The sequence below is a fragment of the Sarcophilus harrisii genome, chromosome 4 (assembly GCF_902635505.1).
Source record: "Sarcophilus harrisii chromosome 4, mSarHar1.11, whole genome shotgun sequence".
NCBI classification, from domain to species: Eukaryota; Metazoa; Chordata; class Mammalia; order Dasyuromorphia; family Dasyuridae; genus Sarcophilus; species Sarcophilus harrisii.
The window spans coordinates 327,543,546-327,563,889 of NC_045429.1; the positions used below are offsets into that span (position 1 = coordinate 327,543,546).

The window sequence follows — 20,344 nt, forward strand, 5'->3', positions numbered from 1 at the left end:
ACCTATCTTCCAAGAGTTACTGTGAGGTAATTTGTAAAGTGCTTTACAGAGTAGCTGGTACATAGTAGGTGCTTAATAAATGCTTGTTTCCTTCCTTCCCTATGCAGTTCTAAGTTGGATGAAAGCACTTTCTGTAGTTTCTCTCTGGATTTCTAATCATTATTCAGTTTGGTGCTATTTTTAGGTCTTTCCTATGGTACATGTATGGGGTTCAAAGGACACCCCCCCAAAGTTGGGATTCCAAATTGGTGTTGCGAGGTGTCTCAAAAGAATTTGCAGGCTCAGACTCATCTCCAAGTCAAGAGGCAAAGTTTATAATTGTAACACCAATTAAAGTAGTCTAAATCCCGAAAGAATTTAGCAAAGAACCAGGAGCAAGAAAATAAATTTATAGGAAAAAGATCAGGTGCTTCCTGTCACTGATATGTTAATTTTATGTTTTAGAGGTAGAATTGAGGAGTGGTCTTAGTGGTGGAATTGAGGAATATTGAATTCTCTGGCTTAAAAGTGAAATTGCCTTCATTATTTAATTCTATGTCTTAGATTGTCTCAGAAACTTTGTTATTATTGACCAACAGATGGTTATGACATCCAGCATTTTATGTGAAACTACAGTATTCCCAAGGCCTGATAACTTTAGTATTAAAGGTAGGGTTATTAATACATCCTCCCTAGGAGCTATATACTACATCACATACATGAGTGACCTTTTCTGCCACTATTCACACAGACATCTTTTTTTTTTTTTTTTTTTTTTTTTTTAATTTAATAGCCTTTTATTTACAGGTTATGTGCATGGGTAACTTTACAGCATTAACAATTGCCAAACCTCTTGTTCCAATTTTTCACCTCTCACCCCCCACCCCCTCCCCTAGATGGCAGGATGACCAGTAGATGTTAAATACATTAAAATATAAATTAGATACACAATAAGTATACATGACCAAAGCGTTATTTTGCTGTACAAAAAGAATCAGACTTTGAAATATTGTACAATTAGCTTGTGAAGGAAATCAAAAATGCAGGTGGGCATAAATATAGGGATTGGGAATTCAATGTAATGGTTTTTAGTCATCTCCCAGAGTTCTTTCTCTGGGCGTAGCTGGTTCAGTTCATTACTGCTCCATTGGAAATGATTTGGTTGATCTCGTTGCTGAGGATGGCCAGGTCCATCAGAAGTTGTCATCATATAGTATTGCTGTTGAAGTATATAATGATCTCCTGGTCCTGCTCATTTCACTCAGCATCAGTTCGTCACACAGACATCTTACCTGGAAGTCGCTTATGGCTTGACTGTCTATGCTGTACTTATGTCCTGTTGCCAACAGTTACTACTCCCTACCTACCTGAAATGCAGTCCTTTTCTTTTGCGATTCTTTCTTCAAGACCCCCAGCTAAGTTGCACTCCCTCTCAGGAGCATTCCCTCTTGCGATCTTCCTCCCTTTGCACCCTGAGAGGGTTGCACTCCCTTTGCACCCTGAGAGGGTTGCACTCCCTCTCAGGAGCATTCCCTCTCCCTGCCAGCTAAATTATTTTCCCTCCCCCATTCTCAGTTATTTTTATAGCATTTTTTCTGGATTTTCATTTTGCCCTGATACAACCTACTTGAAGCCTTCTCTGTGTACAAGTAGGAACCCCCTTCCCTAATAGACTATAACACCCAAGGGCAGAGACTTTTTTGGATTTCTATTTGTATCCCCCGTACCTAGTTCTGTGCCTGGTATTTAGTCCCTTCTTGGTAAATAGGTGTTGAGTTGATTCCTTTCTGGAAAGGAGATACTCCTTAAAGAGTTTACAAAGCATTAGCTGAAATGTCTCTCATTTTTGGCTATTGGGGGAGAAAGGGCACAAAATAGTGAGAAGGGGGTGAGAGTGATAGGTTACTGTGGGTATTTGTCTAGCTCTATCAGAAATCTGAATATTTTTTATATGCAGCTCTGACTCAGGGAAGTGGTCAGCTCTCCTGAGGAGAGAGTGAGTGAATTTAGAATCCCCTTAGGGGAATAGGGCCTGAACTGAAAGCTGCAAAAGGTGATTATTTAGCTGATTACTCCCTCCTTCTTTGGTTTCTGATTTTCTTCCTTGTAGCAGGTGGAACAGTGCCTGATGCTTTTTCTTCTATTTCTTATGACCTCTGACCCTTGTTCTTGCCTTCACAGGTAGAGAGTTCTCTGGACCCTGTGTATGTGAATGTGGAGAGGCAGCAGCGAATTCCTGCTCTGGCTCCAGTCCCTGCCCCTATTCCAACGCCTACCTCCACTAGCCCAGTGTGGGAGACTCACACAGACTTGGGCAGTGGACGGCCCTATTATTATAATCCAAGCACTGGGGAGACCACTTGGGAATCTCCCTTTGAACCTCCTGAGTCTGCATCTAGCCCGGCTACCTCTCTGTCCCCTCTGGGCAGCCCGGGGGACCCTGAAGCAGAGTGGGATCAGTACTGGGATGAAGAGAGCCGGAGAGTGTTCTTCTACAACCCCCTGACTGGCGAGACTGCATGGGAGGAGTCCACCACTCCTGAGATGCAAACGGAATTTGCTCCCTATAGCCCCATGGACCAAAGGGTGAGGAGAGGATGGGGAAGTTCCTGGGGAGGGAGGATTCACCATGGGGGAGAGCTGAGCTCCTAAAGGAGGTGAAAGGTGGGTGGTGGATAGGGCCAAGGGAGTAGAGGACCCTTGGATAGGAAAGAGCGCCCAAGATGCCAGAGCCCGGCTCTGATTCTTGACCTGGGCTATGTTCCAGCCACCAACACCAGAGGCAGATTATCCGGATGAGCTGACATGTTATCCAGAAGAAGACCGCTCTCCAGGGAGCTCTTACACTAACCCCAGCCCAGGCTCCCCAGCCCCAGGGCGAACAACTGACCCCTACACACCCCCCGGCTGGTCCTGCCACATCACCCCAGATGGGCATTGGCTCTATACCAACCTTTATACACAGGAGCAGGTATGTCAGCACTGGGCAAGGGGGAAACTCTCTTGGAATCCTCTTTCAGATGTTACTCTGGAGCCCCCTTCCCTCCAAATCTATTTTGTCTTTTCCGATGGCCATCTACTTTCGTTTCTGAAATAGTATCTTTCTTGCCTTTTCTTCCTTCTCTTTCCCTCCTCCTCATTCATTCCTTCCTTTCTTTCTCCTTCCCCTTGCCATCCTCTCCCGACCTCAGAGACACAAGTCACCCTTCTTTCTGGAAGCTCACCTATCTAAGAACTTCTTCCCTCCCCCCCCCCCCAACACACAGTGGTCACTGATTGGACTTTTCCTCACCAGTGGATGAGGTCCGAGGATGAGCAGGGGAAGCCATACTTCTACAATCCCAGTGACAGCACCACCCAGTGGGAGCTTCCCCAGGTACTGGCCCTGGAGCAGGGGAGGGGAAGGTAAGGGATGGACATCTGCAAGCAGGTGAGTGGACTCTGAGCGTCTGTCTCCTCCCCCCAGGTCTCTGTCACAGGGTGGCACCACCAAAGCAGCGGCAGCATGTCCGACCAGTACAATGACTCCCTGCCATTGGCCAGCCCTCCACAGGAGAAAGTGAGTTGGTTTAGGGGCTCTCTAGGGGAATAGAGTCTGGAGGGTGCTGTGAGAAGCTGGACAGGCAGTGGATGCATATAAGGGGAATTCCTGAAGTCTCCTTCTCAACCTAGGCTTTGCTTCTACTCCCCTCCCTCCCTGTCTCTTCCTTCCTCTTTCCGTCCGTCCCCCCATCTGTCTGTCTGTCTGTCTGTCTCTCTCTCTCTCGTGTGTGTGTGTGTGTGTGTGTGTGTGTGTGTGTATGTGTACTTATTTATACACTGAGGAGCAGGGAGGAGTTCTCTCTGTTTCCATATATATTTACCTTCACCCTAATCTTCTTTATTTAACTCTGATCTTTCTCAAACTTTCCACCTGTCTCATGGGAGCAGAAGACAAGGATAATAAACATTCTCTTCCACACCATCACGGGAGTGAAACTGTTCTCCTTAAGTTGATTCTACTTCAGAGTGAGAACTTCCCTCCCTCTTTCCCCATGATGGACACTAGAGAGAGCCAGGAGATTGGTCTCTAATTGGTGGTAAATAACACCCCATGGCAGCTAGATAGCACTATGGATAAAGCCCTAGAAATGTCAGGAAAACTTGAGATCAAATCCAGTCTCAAACACTTCCTAGTCGTATGATCTCGAGCAAGTCAACTTAATTTTTGTCTGCCTCAGTTTTCTCATCTCCAAAATGATAACGGAAGCACCTAACTCCAAAATTGTTGCAAGAGTCAAAAGAGATAATGTTTTTTTTAAAGCCCTTTGTAAACCTTAAAGGACAACATAAAAACTAGCTATTATAGTTACTATTCCATCCTATTCTATGGGGAAGAACTGTCCAAATGTGCATATGTATCTCTCAAGAGGTAGTGAGTTCCTGTTCTAATTCCAAGGAGAAGAGAGGTAGGGATTAGGCTCTCTTGCTCATTCCCCAACATTCATCCCCTAACACACTCTAAAGGGATAATTACATGATAAACATTACCCTCATACCACTAAAAGATGAAATCAAAATCCGACACAGTTCCATTCATATTTTGATGAGATTCACTTAAGCTTATGCATTATTGTAGAGATAAATTGTAGCCTAGATCTCAGATCAGTAGCAAGTATGGGAGAGTGAATGCTGCTCATCCCTTCCTAAGGTACTCCTACATAAAGGGCACACTTCCTTTGGTCATGGATATTTCTTCTGGTTTTGCATCAGCCTTCTTGATGTCAGTACAAATACATCAATCCGTATGAAAGTTATAAGATAAAATCCTTATTAGCAATGCAGTTTGAATTCCTACACTAGCTGGCCTGAAATGGCATGTACTTGAAGTTGCCACTAGTATTTTTTGAGTGATAATTAGATAAGATATATAACTTAACTCATAGGTCATACTCATGATTAGTCTCTGATTCTCAGCAATATCAGATGGAGGTGTTTTTTGTCTGGGGGATCCCCTACAATGAACTGGTCCAACAATTACAATAGTGACACAATCCTATGCTACTGGATATGATGGTTATCTCCAAATGGACAACATGCTCATTTTGGCTATTAATAAATAACTGGAGAACAACCTTGACAGAAGCTATAGTTATCTTGTAGAGCAAAACTTTTTGCAGAAATTAGATCAGGAAGAAAAATGTTAGATTTTTGATAAACAGATTTAGGGGACTTCAGGTATCTGAAGAAAATGATTAACTCTTAGCAAACAAACAAAAAGGCTTTTAGTGAACAATACTTAATATACATTTTCTTTCTTTTTTGCATGAGGCAGTTGGGGTTAAATGACTTGTCAAGGGTCACACAGCTAGTAAGTTTTAATGTTTGAGGCTGGATTTGAACTCAGGCCCTCCTGACTTCAGAGCTGGTGCTCTATCCACTGTTCCATCTAGCTCTCCCCAAAATTTCTTTTCTTAAAAAAGAATGAGAGGTAAACTTTCATTTTCAGTGAGTAAGAAATAACAATAATAGCAAAGATGTTATCTTAATTCATCATTTATTCTCATTTCTGCTGGTAGAATTTCATACATGAGGTGAGTCATACATGAGAATGAGGTGAGCCATCGAAATATGTCACTAAAAATGAAAAAAAGGCTCCCTCTTCATGACTAGATCTTTAAGCAATGATTGAATGCCCACCTGTCAAGGATATGGTAGAGAGGATTCCTGGGGCAGCGAGGTCATGAAGTGGATAGAGTGCTAGGTCTGAAGTCAGGAAGACTCATCTTCCAGAATTCATATTTGCCCTCAGACATTTATTAGCCATGTGACCCTGGGCAAATCACTTAACCCTGTTTGCCTCTGTTTCCTCATATATAAAATTAGCTAGAGAAGAAAATGGCAAACCATATCATCATTTTTCTTTGAGCATTACTGAAACTGAATAACAAGAAGAGAAAATTCCTGCTTAGTTATAGACTAGCTAACTTCTGAAATACCTAATAGCTGAGTTTCTGTGATGCTGAACTAGGACCAAAGGGTAGACAAGTTTCAGTGTAGAATTCCTTTTTTTATAATAGCTTTTTATTCTCCAAATACATGCAAAGATAGTTTTCATTATTCACCTTTGCAAAACCTTGTGTTCCAAATTTTGCTCCCTCACCAAACAAAGGGAATGGGCTATCTCCAGCTCAATTAATTAAATATTTATTAAGTTCCTACTATGTGCCAAACATAGGAAAAAGAGGTAAAAAACAGTCCCATTTCTCAAGAGTTATATGCAGGCAGGAGGAGCATCAAAGATTGGACTAGTTGACCTTGGAGGTGGTTCTTATCTCTAAAATTCAAATTCATTCAAATGATTTTTTAAGTTCCTTTTTCTGTGAACAGAATGCCTGATTAGGCTGTGAAATCTGTGCTTCCCTCCACTCACTAGCTGCTTATGACCTTATCTCTTTTTCCCCCAACATGATTATAGTCTAAGACTCTGGATAAAGCTGGTGTCCTTCATCGCACCAAGACAGTGGACAAAGGGAAACGTCTACGGTGAGTAGGGGTAAATGAGAGTGCTCAGTTAGCAGAGCCAGGGACCAGAACTAGAGGGAAAATAGGATAAGGGAGGAGGGTCATCCGGTTTGTTTATGACTTGTAAGTACCTGAAGTGGTACAGCAGTGTAGGAGATAATGTAGGTTTGAATCTCATCTCTGATAATTCCTAACTCTATCACTTAACCTCAGTTTCTTCATGTGAAATGGGGATACCTGTAGCACATTTATTTCATGGGATTGTTTTGAAATTCAAGTAAAATTATGTAGGAAAATTCTTAAATATTATATAAATGTCAGTAGTGATGATGATGACAATCCCTCTTCAGTAAGAAGAACTGGAGCCCATCCTGGACTGTGCTAGAAGGAGGGATTCTGACCTTCTTCAAGGATTCCAAGGCCTCCATTGCTGGCAGCCTGGTAAGAGCCTCACCTCACCATGGGTTATGGTTATACTTTATACTTATATTTTATCCCTGTGGACCTAGTCCTCAAAGTGAGGTTTCTCTCTTACATGGAGGTAGCCATCCTTCTACTGAGCACTTTAGCAAGAGAAAGAATTTCTAGGAATATAATGTGTTGGTGTTTTGTATCTTCCTTACAAAGATGATTTATCTGATTCATTGGAGAAAGAAGACAGTGACTATTATTTCTCTCATTGCCCCTTTTCTTGGCATTGTCCCCTATATTTTTCCCAGGATATTTGGTCATTTCAGTCATGTCTGATTCTATGAGCCCATTTGAGGTTTTCTTGGCAAAGACACTAAAGTCATTTGTCATTTCTTTCTCCTGGTTCATTTTATAGATGAGGCAGCTGAGGCACAGGTTAAGTGAACTGTCCAGGGTCACACAGGTAGTAAGTGCCTGAGGCCCAAGTTGCTCTCAGGAAGATGAGTTTCCTGACTCCAGGCTCAGCACTTTATCCACTGTGCCACCTGGCTGCCTTCAGCATCAGCTAACTCCTCTATATCCCAAGGGTATCTAAGGCTTTAAAGATGGGAACCTCTGGTTCCCCAAGTTAAGCTGGGTTTCCCCTGCAGGTAGGTGGACTAGACCTTTGAGGCTAGGTAGATCTGACTTCAATTATGGCCTGAGACTAGCTGCATGACTCTGGCGAGGTCACATAATCTCGGTCCGCCTCTGTAAAATGCATAGTGATAGCACCTACCTCCCAGAACTGTGGTGAGGATAAAATGGTTTGTAGACTTTAGAAAGTGATGATGAAGATGATTATTCCCATAATGGCCTGGTATATTCAGTTACTGGGGATATGGGAGAGGTGGTCTCATTGAGGCTGTGGCCAGTTGCAGGAAAGGGATACTTGAGTAGCCATCAGTTATACATTTCTCTTAGGTCTGTGGTTTCTTTCTACTCCCCCAACCAGGGAGGGACTGTGGGATATAGGAAGAGAGGTTAATAAGGCTGGAAGATAGAGGACTCCCCCATCTTCATCCTAGGGGTAGAGGGAGAACCAGTAGCTTTCAGGATAAACATCCCCTGAATTAGTCACTGGATTTTTGGAATTCCAGTCCAAAATGAGCAAGGAATGAGATCTGGCTTTATTACTAGAATAAGAAAATGACAAAGCAAATCCCAGACATATCCCATAACTCCCATAATCCCATAAATTAGAGTGCCTTTCTTTATATCTCCATTGCTTACCATAGTGTGTGGCATATGGTAAGTGCTCAATAAATGTTTACTGATTGGGATAGTCTTAACTTTTTTTGTGTCATGAATCTCTTTAGCAGTAGATTAAAGCTCATGAATTTCTCTTCAGAATAATGTTTTTAGATGCATCATGTGAAACACCTAGAAGTATAATACGAATCAATCAAATTGAAATACAGTTATAAAATTTTCTTTTTCAAAAAAAAATTTTTTTTAATTACAATCTACAAGTTAAGAACCCTTAATTAATAGTATACTCAACATAGAATCAGGACAATCTGGGTTCAGATTCCACCCAAGACAGATACTTACTAATTGTGCAACCTGGGCAAGTCACTAATCTCTTCGTGCCTCAGTTTCCTCATTTGTAAAAGTAAAGGGGTTGGACCTAGTGATCGTTAATGTGCCTTCCATCTTGAAATAAATGATCCTATTATTGTGGAATCCATTCCTCTTGCATTCAAGTATATTTTAGGATATTAGGATAGCTCAGTGGCTCAGTAGCTAGAGTGACAAGTCTTGGATTCAGGACTTCAGTTCAAATCTGGCCTCGGGCACTTTCTAGCCATGTGATCCCAATCATTCCACTTAATCCTATTTGCCTCAGTTTCTTTATCTGTAAAATGAGCTGGAGAAAAAATGGCCAACCACTCCAGTGTCTTTGCCAAGAAAACTTCAAATGGGGTCACAAAGAGTTGGACACAACCAAAGAACAACAAACTATATACTGTTGTGGGGGTAGAGTTTGGGGAGTGCTGAGAGTAAATCATACTGAAAAAGCAAGTTGAATGGGATCCATAAACCAAAAGCTTTTTATTCCTTCAATGTCAGAATCCCTTCAGTATCTCCAAGGAATCCTAAGTGGCTTAATCTTTGTGAGACTGAACAGGACTTTTGCCGGATTCTTTCTTGTTCTCTTGCTTTGGAAGTTTCATTTGAATTGGGGGAATGAAGGGGATAAGAAAAATGTTAACTCAATGGAAATACTTCCTCCCCATTTCTTCCAGAGACAGCCATCTACTTCGCATATTCCAGAGTACACTGTAGACCTTCGAGGAGCTACCCTCAATTGGGCCACCAAAAACAAGTCCAGCAAGAAGAATGTGCTAGAGGTGAGGATCTTGGGATTCTTCTCTTGCCCTACACCTTTTATTCCCTCAAATCAGAGATTTCATATGAGTAGGAGCCCATTTTCAACTTGGATCAAAAAACAAAATCCAGGTATAACTTGCAGAGTAAATATGCAAATTTTTCCATAGCCCTCAAACCCTTTTTTGCTTTATAGTTTCTCAACAATATTCTTCAAAATTCCCAATCCCTATATTTATGCACACATGCATTTTTGATTTCCTTCACAAGCTAATTGTACAATAATTCAGAGTCTGATTCTTTTTGTACAGCAAAATAATGTTTTGGTCATGTATACTTATTGTGTATCTAAGTTATATTTTAATATACAAGAGGTTTGGCAATTGTTAATCCTGTAAAGTTACCCATGTATATATCCTGTAAATAAAAGGCTATTAAAAAAAAAAAAACAAAAAAAAACAATATTCTTCAAAACTCTGAAAGCTATCCTATGTAAATGAACTAATGGACCACAGTGCCTTGCAGTCAGTCCTCATGATGACTGAAGCTAAATTCAAACAGGTTCTCTCAGCACATTTCTGTGAGAACTAGTTTTTTTTTTTTTTTCCCTAAGATCCTTGGAGCTGTCAAGACACTTTCTCCATAGAAATGTCCTTTTTCATCCTTTTTTGGCAGATAAGAAGTCTGTGTATGAAAGGGACAGTGCCTTACATGTAAACTTAGAAAATGTCACCAAACATGAACTTTTCAATAGATTCAAAAAAGGAGTATTTATGAAACTGTAAGCTTTTATGTAGCCTTTAAAAAGTGTATATTAAATTTGATAAAATAGTAACAAAATTGCCTTACATCTCTGCAACCTCTATGAATTTCCTTCTGTTCTCGTCTATAAATTAAAATAATTTTTCCCTTGATACTTCCCTTTTTCTTCTTTATCTTTTTTTCATCACTACACTACCATTATCTACCAACTCTTCCACATTCCATCTTCTCCTCTCCAAAATAAAAGTCCTCTTTTTTATAACAAATAAGTAGAGTCAAGTAAAACAAATTCACATATTGGTTATGCTTGGAAAATTATGCACATCTAATCCCTTTCTGCCAAGAGATTGGAGGTGAGTTCCCCTTCAGGTTCTTGAACTGGGGAAGAACATGGTTAGATCTGCCCCTCTCCCATAGTTCACCATTGTCTACAAAATTCAGTGATAAAACTTTTGTTTATAAGACCCTAACATTTGAGGTCTTTCACAATTGAGGACCCCATCTTACCTTTCTAACCTTTTATTCCTTTCCATCAAGATTATATTTTAATCAACCTAGAACAGCTAAATTACTCTGGCCTCTTATACTTCTCTTACTAATCTTGTCTTCCCCATCTCCCATGTCCTCACTCTTGAAGTGTTTCCTGCCTAAAATGAACCTTTCTTCTCCTCTCCTCTCCCCACTTCCCATCTTATTTGTTGAAGTCCTGTGAAACCACCTAACTTGTATGCCATGAAGTTTTTTATGACTTGACCTATCCATTTCAAGCCGTAAAACGAAACTGAGCTCTTCCCTCTGCAAGTTTCTCATGATACTTTGCCTGTGAGAATGGGCTTCAGTTTGCTCATGTCAGCCTCTGAAGTCCCTTGTAGTTTTATATCTGTTTTTCTGTGCTACTGTGAATTGCTCCAAATTACTCCATTTACCTTATTCCTCCTTGTTTCATAATTAATTGCATATATGCATTTTTTCTTTTTTTTAATCATACTCTCTGAATTCATTTCTATTTTTACATCCACAATGGGTAATATAGTCTTATGATGTCATAGAGTTAATGATTAAAAAGTTGTCATCCGTGGCTCTTTTCAACAATGAGATGATTCAAACCAGTTCCAGTTGTTCAGTGATAAAGAAAGCCATCACACCCAGAGAGAGAACTGTGGGAACTGAGTGTGGATTACAACATAGCTTTTTCACTCTTTCTGTTGTTGTTTGCTTGCATTTTGTTTCTCTTTCTCTTCTTGATTCGATTTTTCTTGTGCAGCAAGATAACTGTATAAAAATGTATACATATATTGGATTTAACATATATCGTTTTTTGTTTTGTTTTTTTTTTGTTTTGTTTTGTTTTGTTTTTTTGCTGAGGCAGTTGGGACTAAGTGACTTGCCCAGGGTCACATATCTAGGAAGTGCTAAGTGTTTGAGGCCAGATTTGAACTCAGGTCTAGTTCTGGTGCTTTATCTACTATACTACCTACCTGTCCCTTAACATATATCTTTAACATATTTAACATGTATTGGTCTACCTGCCATCTAGGGGACAGGATGGGGAGAAGGAGGGGAAAATTTGGAACAGAAGGTTTTGCAAGAGTCACTGTTGAAAAATTACGCATGCATATGTTTGTAAATAAAAAGCTTCAATTTAAAAGAAAAAAAAAAGTAATCACAATGTGGAGGGAGGTGGCGGCTTTGGTGGTATGCTTTCCATTGTCTTCTGTCTCTCCCTGGTTGACATTTTTTAAATCAAGAACTTGAATAAAGACTTAAAGGACCCTTGCATATAGTGGATACTTTATTAAGTATTTATTAATGAATACACCAGGCCACAGTGGGGAAGTTCAGTTCAGATCAGGAGCTTCTGAGCAAGAATGCCAATGTAAAAATGTTTGCTGTTCCAGCTCCAGAGCCGAGATGGCTCCGAGTACCTGATTCAACATGACTCGGAGGCCATTATTGGGACATGGTACAAGGCGATCAGCCAGGGTATCCAGGAGCAGGTAATAACAATATTCATTGTGGGGAGGCGTGGTTTGGGATGTGACAGTTCATGAGGAGAGGAACCAAAAGAGAAAGGAACAGTGTTCATGGATGGAATGACTCTGTCTTCCAGCTGAGATCAAACCTGCCCTTGGGACTGGAAGCCAACACCCATAACCTTGAATTAGATTAAATAATTTTCTATCACTATAGGAGGAGAGAAATTCAACCTTTCCTTCTATTTTAGTCATTCTTCTGTGTTATATTGGTCTGTGTGTGATAACAGGTGTCATTCATAGTTAGGATCAAGAATTGAGAAGGATTGTAGGGATCAGCTATTTCAAACTCCTCATTTCAACAGAAAAGGAAAGAAAGGCTCAAAGAAGTTATATAGCTCAAGTTCACAAGGCAGTATTTCATCATTCCACAGTTTAACTCTAAAAACGTTGGGTGGGTTGTGGAAAAAATGCTGACTGTATATTTTTGTACTCCCATCCTCAGCGCCTTCTACCCACCCACTTACATCCCTTAAAAATGAGACCTGATGCCCAGCAGGGTCAGGATGGAGGTAGCAACAGCCTTATCTCGGTCTTTTATAGTTGGATGCCTTTCCATAATCTAAAAAGTGTGGATTAAGGGATTGAGACAAGGGTGAGAAGAGTTGTTCTTCAGTGGTCTATCACAGGCTTTGTCTTCTACCTTACCCTAATTGGCTTTATTGATATTTTTGTATTTTTATATCTTATCTGTATTTTCAAATTAAGAATTTAAAGACATAAATGACAAATTTATATAGCAGGGTTTTAGAAATAATGCAGCCTACTGATAACTACACTAGACCTCCACTTCCAATCAGTTAGCTTCTATACTTGTTATCTTATTCTGATTCTGAGTTCTAAAGAAATCAAGATATATTCTGATATTTCCTGCAAGTCAGTGGGAATACACGATTTTCATTAATTAGTCAATTATAACCAGTTTACTAAATAAGCCAAGGAAACTGTTTTTCTCATAAACTTTCTCTTTTCTCTTTCCCAGAACTCTCCCCACCCCACTCTTAAAGGATTAAATAAACATAATTGTTACTGGCTTCACAGTTTAGTAATAATGTAACTGACTTCACAATTTAGTAATAATGTAACAAACAATACAAGGATATATTTAAATAATATATCACAGTAATAAAAATAATAACCCAATCACCTTTACCCTCAACTCTGACTGCTGACTTCTCAACTCTAGAAATCAATCTCACTATACTGTACTCTCAGAAATTTCAGTTAGAGTTTCTCAAGAATTCTCTTTTGGGTCCTTTCTCAACAACCTAAGACTTAAAATTATTTCAAGAAATGTCTCTTTAAATGTTCTCAAAGGTAACATAATCTCTTAGCAAAGAAGTTCCTAAAGTCCTTTGACTTTCTCAAAAAGTCTTTCTCCTGGTGTTCCAGTTAACAGTTTCTAGATGACAATTTCATTGCCACTTTCTTCAAGATTCTATTCCCGATTAAAGATGAAGTAATAATGCCCAAAAATCTGTGGAAGGGGCTACTGAGTTGGAGTTAGATTTACTAATTTTGTGGATAATACAAATGTGAGAAGAGGAGGTAATCTTACTACTAGAATCAGGATTTAAATGATTTACATAGACTGGCTCTGTGGGCCAGAAATAGCAACATGAAATTTAATAGGGATAACTATAAAAAATGGTGATCTAAGTGTCAATACAATATCTACCAGTGATAACATTGTTCTGGGGAAGCATTGTAAAGAATGTCATCACAGAGTCATGTGACCAGAAGGGTGGGTTGGCTAGTCATTTATTGAGAGGGAAGGTGATCTCACAGACTGTGTGATCCACTGGTATCCAAAGAATGTTAAGAGATCTGGAGGAAAACTCCCAACAATATGGGAGGGATCCCCTATGAAGTACCATGAGAAGATAAGAAAGATTCAAAATGATAACTCATGAGTGGGCTTTGATCAGGGAGTTCCATTGGAAGAAGTACCCACATTGACAAGATCACTGGTCCGCCAAATTTTAAAAATATAAAATCTCATATTTGGGATTTGAAATAATCACCAGTATAAGCACAGGTTAGGGAAATTCTGACAATAGCTGTTTATGAGGTCCATAGACAGATTTCAGGGGAGTCTATGAACTTGGACAGAGAAAAAAAAATTACATTTTTATTTCAATATTATTGGTTTCCTTGGTAGTCTTATGTATCTTATTTTATTTAAAAATCTTTTTTATTTATAAAATATTTAAAAACTTTTAAAAATCCTTCTGAAGCAGCTAGATAGTATAGTGCATAGATTATCAGCCCTGGATCCAGGAGGACTGAATTCAAATCCAGCCTCAGATACTTGACACTTACTTAGCAATGAGAGCCTGGGCAAGTAATTTAATCCTGAATTACCTTACTTCCCCCCAAAAAATCCTTCTGAGAAGGGGTTCACAGGCTTCACTAGCCTGCCAAAGGAGTTCATAACACAAAGAAAATTAAGGCCTGCTTTGGAGGTTTGAGTAGCCTGCATGCTTGATGTGAGCCAATGGTATATAATAAATAATAGATTTAGAGTGAGAAGGGATCTTAAGGGCCATAGAGATCAAGTCTTTCTCATTTTCAGATAAGAAAACCGAGGCACAGAGAGTCAGGATTTAGATACTATAATTGGTGTCTAAGGTGGAATTCTAAAAAAGATCTTCTTGACCCCAAATCTAATACCCTTTCCACTAAATAACTCTTCCCAAAATAACATTCCCCAAACCCTTTCAGGGAATCTGTGAGTTCAAAATTTTTATATAATATTATGATATTTTAATTTCTAATATAGTTGATATTTACAGACATAGTTCACAGAACAAAAGTTCTTTGAGATCCTCAATTTTTATTAGTATAAAGGAGGCCTGAGCCCAAAATATTTGAGAACTATTGTACTATTCCATGTTATCTTTCAAATTGAAAGGGAGGTAGATTTCTTCTTGATAAAGGGGAAAATTCTCCATTGCCCAACAATGGAAGTTTATCTCATGAGATAGTGAACCCCTATCACTATGAGGGTTCAAGCTGATCAGACTCCCGATGAGGGCCTGCCAGGAATGCTACATATAAGATTCCTACTTTGGGGAAGTGAGATCTAAAAAGAGGACCTTTTCTGACTCTGAGATTCTCTGACTCTAGTCCACAGAGGCTTATCCTGAGACTGACAGTGAAAATAGTGCTGACTTTGGGTCCAGTGAGCGACTGGGAGGTGGAAGGGAGAAAGAAGAGGAAAAAAAGCATCCTAGTAAGTGGGGCTGGGAAGTGGGAGGTTGTGGGAGATGTGGAGGGAATGGGAGGAAGGAAAGTGTTTTATCACAAGGGCAGAGAAGTCTTCCCTCAGTGGTAGACTTGGAGAGAAATCTCTGAGCATTCTTATGTAGGATGAAGTTCTCTTTAAAAGTTATTTGGTACCTAGCAGGCAGCTCCCTAATGAATGCTGGGATTCCCACCCACAGTGAGTCCCCTGGGGCCTGAGAATGATTCCAACAAAGTTCGACACAAACTCCGAAAATTCTTATTGAGGAGACCCACACTGCAATCCCTTCGGGATAAAGGCTACATCAAAGGTAGGCATGTGTGTGTTTGCACATGTATACACGACAGGGAGGCATGATGGGTAGTATGGACATGTGTATGCTATGAGTTGGGGAAGGGAAAGGAGGTAGGAGAAAGAGAAAATACTTTTTAGAAAATTCTAATAAGTATTTTCTCTTTCTCCTACCTCCTTTCCCTTCCCCAACTCATAGCAAAAAATAAATAAATAAAAAGAAAAAAAAAAAAGAAAAAGAAAAAGAAAAAAAGAAAACTCTTGTAACAAATATACATAGTAAAGACAAACAAATTCCCCATCAGCCGAGCCAAAAATGTATGTCTCAGTCGTCAACCTGAGTCCCTCTATCAGGAGGTGGATTGTATGCTTTATCATCAGTCCTGTAGAATCAGTTGGTCGTTGAATTCACCAGTTTTTCAGCTTTTCCAAACTATCTTCTGTGTAATGATGTTACAGTATAAATTGTTCTCCTAGTTGCATTGTTTTCCCAAGTTTCTCTGAGTCCCTCTTGTCATTTCTATATATAGTCCAATAGTTGGATATGTGTAATTTGTCCCCCACCCTGAATGCTAGTTTCCTGAGGTCCAGGGAGGGACAGTTGGAGGCAGTCAGCCTTCGTGGTACTTGAGCTATGGTTCTCCCATCTGCCTCTCCAGATCAGGTGTTTGGCTGTGCACTGTCTACGTTATGTGAGCGAGAGAACAGCCTCATACCGCGCTTTGTGCAGCAGTGTATCCGGACAGTGGAGTCTCGGGGTATGTAGGCAGTAGTGACTGATCTTGTCCCCCATTCCCAAGAGGGGAGTTCCTCGGGCCTATGGAGGGCAGAGGGTGGAGCTGGGGCCAGGTAAGCTGGGGGAGCCTCCAGGTGACTGTTAATCTGACTCTTCCTCTCCTGCTTGCCCCTGGGGTTCAGATTTCTCTGCTACCTCACCTTGCATACTAGGGGCGGTCCTATACTGGGCCAGAGAACAGACCAAGAGCCCTGCTCTTTTGGGAAGTGTGGAGCAAGGGTGAGGAGACCTAATATGAAACATAGACACAGTTAGATGTAATGCCCTTTATATCATTAACTGCTCCTTATAAAAAATGAGACTGTGTGAGACTTTATAAAGAACAGTGGGGCAAGTGCTGGACAAGGAAGGCTGGGAATCCAAATACATGACTTGTTGAGAGTAGGTAAAAATGTCCCTTGTGGGGTGAGAGGTGATAGTAGAGAAAGGGGAGTTGTGTCCCTTCTGTTCCCCAGTGAATCCAGGAGAGCTTCCTGGAAGAAGTGGGAGCCAGCTTCTCTCTCAACTCTGCTAGGGTTGGACATTGATGGACTGTACCGCATCAGTGGGAATCTGGCCACCATCCAAAAACTACGCTACAAGGTGGATCATGGTGAGTCTACCTGAGTCTTAAAAGAAAGTACTGAGATGTCTGAATTGGACAGGAGACAGAATTTTGTATTGAGAGGAGGAGCCCCTCATTGTGAGGGGCTTGTGTTCCCATAGTTCTTATTTTCCCCCCATTGCTTTTGGAGGCATTCAATGTTAAGTGACTTGCCCAGGTTCAGACAGCTGGTGTCTGAGGCTGGATTTGAACTCAGGTCTCCTGACTGCAGAGCCAGTGCTCTGTCCACCTACTTCCCCTTCCCATAGTCTCTACCAGGAAATAGCCGAATCCAGACCAGTCTCTAGACATCCGAGAAGGCTGAGTGGTGAGAGAGATTCCCTCAGCTGAGGTGGCTATGGAAAATCCCTCCCACCTGCCCTGTGGAACTTTGGCGTCCATTCCCTCAGACTTAGCCATGGCCTCATTTGGATTCCTTGGACCCCACTGCCCCTTCCCTCCTTGTCCAAGGCATCCTTCCCTCTTTCCTCCCCTCTCTCTCTATTGAGAGCTGGGTCTAGAGGATGCAGGCCAGCTCCTCTCCCTCCCACCCCGGGAGACATTGACCCTCTCTTCTCTTCCTGCTTCAGATGAACGGCTGGACCTGGATGATGGGCGATGGGAGGACGTCCATGTCATTACTGGAGCACTGAAGCTCTTTTTCCGGGAGCTGCCCGAGCCCCTGTTCCCCTTCTCTCACTTCCGCCAGTTTATCGCAGCCATCAGTAAGAGATGAGGCCTGAGGGGTGGGGATGATGGAGGTATTAGAGTCCAGGGAAGAGACAGGCTTGGGGAAATGAAATGATATAAATTAGTGGTCATAGTCCCATTAGACCTCTCCTCTGAGAAGGGTAGCTGCTCTCTCAATAAATACTGACATTGCTAGAGCATTGTAAAGTTTACAAAAAGCTTCATGTACATTATCTCATTTACAAACAAAATGCTATGAGTAATAATATCTCCATTTTATAGATGAGGAAACTGAAGTTCAGGAGGCTTAAGTGGTTTACTTAAGTCCTGTAACTTGTAAACATCAGAGATGGGATTTTAATACAATTTCTTTTTCTCTCCCAAGTTCAGCATTCCCTCTAGTATGTCTCAGGCAGCTTCTTTCATCCCTCTGGATTTCTTAAGAATGCCTTCCTCACCCCCATCCTCTAAATGTCCAAAGGAAGCTGCAGAAGGAGAGACTTCTCCCAGCTGAGGGTGGGGATTCAGCTCTTCCTTGCACTAGAGAGAGAACATTCCCTGCCCAGACCCTCCTGACTGATCCTTCTTTCTCCTTACCCCCACACCCTCACTCCAGAACTCCAGGATCAGACCCAGCGGAGCTGCTGCATCCGGGACCTGGTGCATTCCCTTCCCGCTCCCAACCACAACACCATGTGTCTCCTCTTCCAGCACCTCTGCAGGTGAGGTGCTTTTAGGGGGGGGTAGGGGGGCACATTGGGGTTAACCCTTCAGCTCTGGGACACTGGAACTTGGTCTAAGAGCTCAAACTCTGCAGACATTTTCAGTGGGGTTAGGAGAGTCCCATGTCTCCGTTGGCAGCTTGTCTTTCCACCCTGATTCCCATGCCTTCCTTCCCCAGGGTGATTGAGCACAAGGAAAAAAACCGCATGTCCGTACAGAGTGTGGCGATTGTTTTTGGGCCCACGCTGCTGCGGCCTGAATCTGAGGAGGGGAACATGCCCATGACGATGGTGTTTCAGAACCAGGTGGTGGAGCTGATCCTCCAGCAGTGCAAAGACATCTTCCCCCCATGCTGATCAAGCCCTGCCAGAGGCCAGCGCACACCAGGACAGTGGGATGTTGACACAGTGGGGTGGGAGCAAGGGAAAGGGGTGGGGGGACCAGTGTAACCAATAAATGGATAGCGTTTTCCTTTGCGCTGGGCTTGTTTCCTGTGGCTCAGCAGAGTGGGGGTCTCTAGCAGGTCTTGAGCACCCAGTAGTTTGATAGGAAGGGAAGAAATAGCCTGCATTAGCCTTCTCTTCCCAAATCTCTCCTCCCTTTCAATCCCCTAATGCAGAAAGCTGCAGAGTTGGAAGGGACCTCAGACACCATCTTGTCTGACCCACTCACTTTATAGGCAAGAAAAGAAGCCACTTGGGGCCAATGAGGAAATACCCCAAAATCATTTAGGCAGTAGTGTGGAGAGAGGTGAGGGGGGCACGAGAAGACAAGGCTAGAAGCAGAGGGGTATCAGGCTACCAAGAGCCCTGAGTGCCAGAAAAAAGAAGCTTAAATGATATTTGGCTGACAGGAGGGGGCCACTAACAATTCTTGAGCAGAACCACTTTGCCCATGGAAGGAGGGAATTAGGTTTCCAGGTTATTCTTCAAGCCCACAGTGTTCCCAGGTGCTCTCTGGCCTTCTAATCTCCATGAGTCTAGGATCTCTTGGTCCACATAATTCTTAAAAGATGCACAATAAAAGAAATGAGTGAGCATTCTACGCCTCAGCCTGGAGTTAAGACTGGCCAAACAAGTTCAGTGGAAACTGAGGGACTCTTAATTTTAACCATCAGGTTATGAGGGCTCAGTCTTTATCTGATTCTGGACATCATTCTTCATCCTCCTGTCACTTTCCCCTGGAAAGGCAAATTCCTTGCTCTCCATTACTATCAAAAGGACTTATCCCTGGGGAGTCCACAGTGACCTCTGGTAACCAATTTAGGTAATAAAAAATATCACAACCCATTCATGACCAGCAGTTAGAGAGCTCAGGAAATGGAGAGCATGAATCCTAGTTCCCAGAAGATTTCAGTTTAAGTCAATGGGCCTGAAACTTGATGGATTTGAGTGCTCATGCCTATCAATAAAAAAGTGGGAGAACACACTGCCAATTTTACTTATTTACAAATGATATACATGAACTTTACTTGAGAAGCAGCCTTAGCCTAGTGGATAGAGAGTTGGTTGGGAAGCCAGCAATACCCAGACCCTAGTCCTGCCTCTGACACATGACTGTGTGACCATGGACAAGACACTTGACCTCTGGCTGCTCAAAGTTGCAGAGAAAATGTCCATTTGATTTGGGGGAAAGAGTTTGAGATTATCAGTAACACAGGTCTAGACCTTATTCCTACTATTCTACTAATAATTATGTATGTTATGAAACAAAATAAAAAAGATATTTAAAAAGGTTCCATGAAGAAATCCTATTTGATCATAAAGTCAACAGCAAATCACCAGAGTTAATTAGAATTAATTAAGTAAAAGACAATAAAGTTCAAAAGAGGGTAGGCTATTGACAATTTGTGAAGGAGAAAAAAGGGATTTTCATTGTTCAGTCATTCTTTCAGTGGGGTCTGACTCTTTGTGATTCCATTTGGGCTTTTCTTGGCAGAGTTACTTGAGTGGTTT

The 20,344-nt window shown here is 41.5% G+C and overlaps 1 protein-coding gene across 4 annotated transcripts in view; it reads left to right on the forward strand.

Moving 5' to 3' along the window:
- Positions 1-20,126, forward strand: part of ARHGAP27 (Rho GTPase activating protein 27) — a 70,509-nt gene extending 50,383 nt beyond the window's left edge. For all 4 annotated transcript variants that reach the window (XM_031965977.1, XM_031965980.1, XM_031965978.1 and 1 more), the window contains 15 exons: positions 2,161-2,565; positions 2,747-2,950; positions 3,275-3,355; positions 3,446-3,538; positions 6,437-6,504; positions 6,834-6,924; positions 9,183-9,287; positions 11,925-12,023; positions 15,189-15,294; positions 15,506-15,616; positions 16,257-16,355; positions 16,908-16,985; positions 17,567-17,701; positions 18,283-18,388; positions 18,568-20,126. In XM_031965977.1, the coding sequence (XP_031821837.1) occupies positions 2,161-2,565; positions 2,747-2,950; positions 3,275-3,355; positions 3,446-3,538; positions 6,437-6,504; positions 6,834-6,924; positions 9,183-9,287; positions 11,925-12,023; positions 15,189-15,294; positions 15,506-15,616; positions 16,257-16,355; positions 16,908-16,985; positions 17,567-17,701; positions 18,283-18,388; positions 18,568-18,745 (1,959 nt within the window). In that variant the 3' untranslated portion in view covers positions 18,746-20,126. The remainder of the gene's footprint in view (positions 1-2,160; positions 2,566-2,746; positions 2,951-3,274; positions 3,356-3,445; positions 3,539-6,436; positions 6,505-6,833; positions 6,925-9,182; positions 9,288-11,924; positions 12,024-15,188; positions 15,295-15,505; positions 15,617-16,256; positions 16,356-16,907; positions 16,986-17,566; positions 17,702-18,282; positions 18,389-18,567) is intronic.
- The last annotated feature ends 218 nt before the right edge of the window (positions 20,127-20,344 follow it).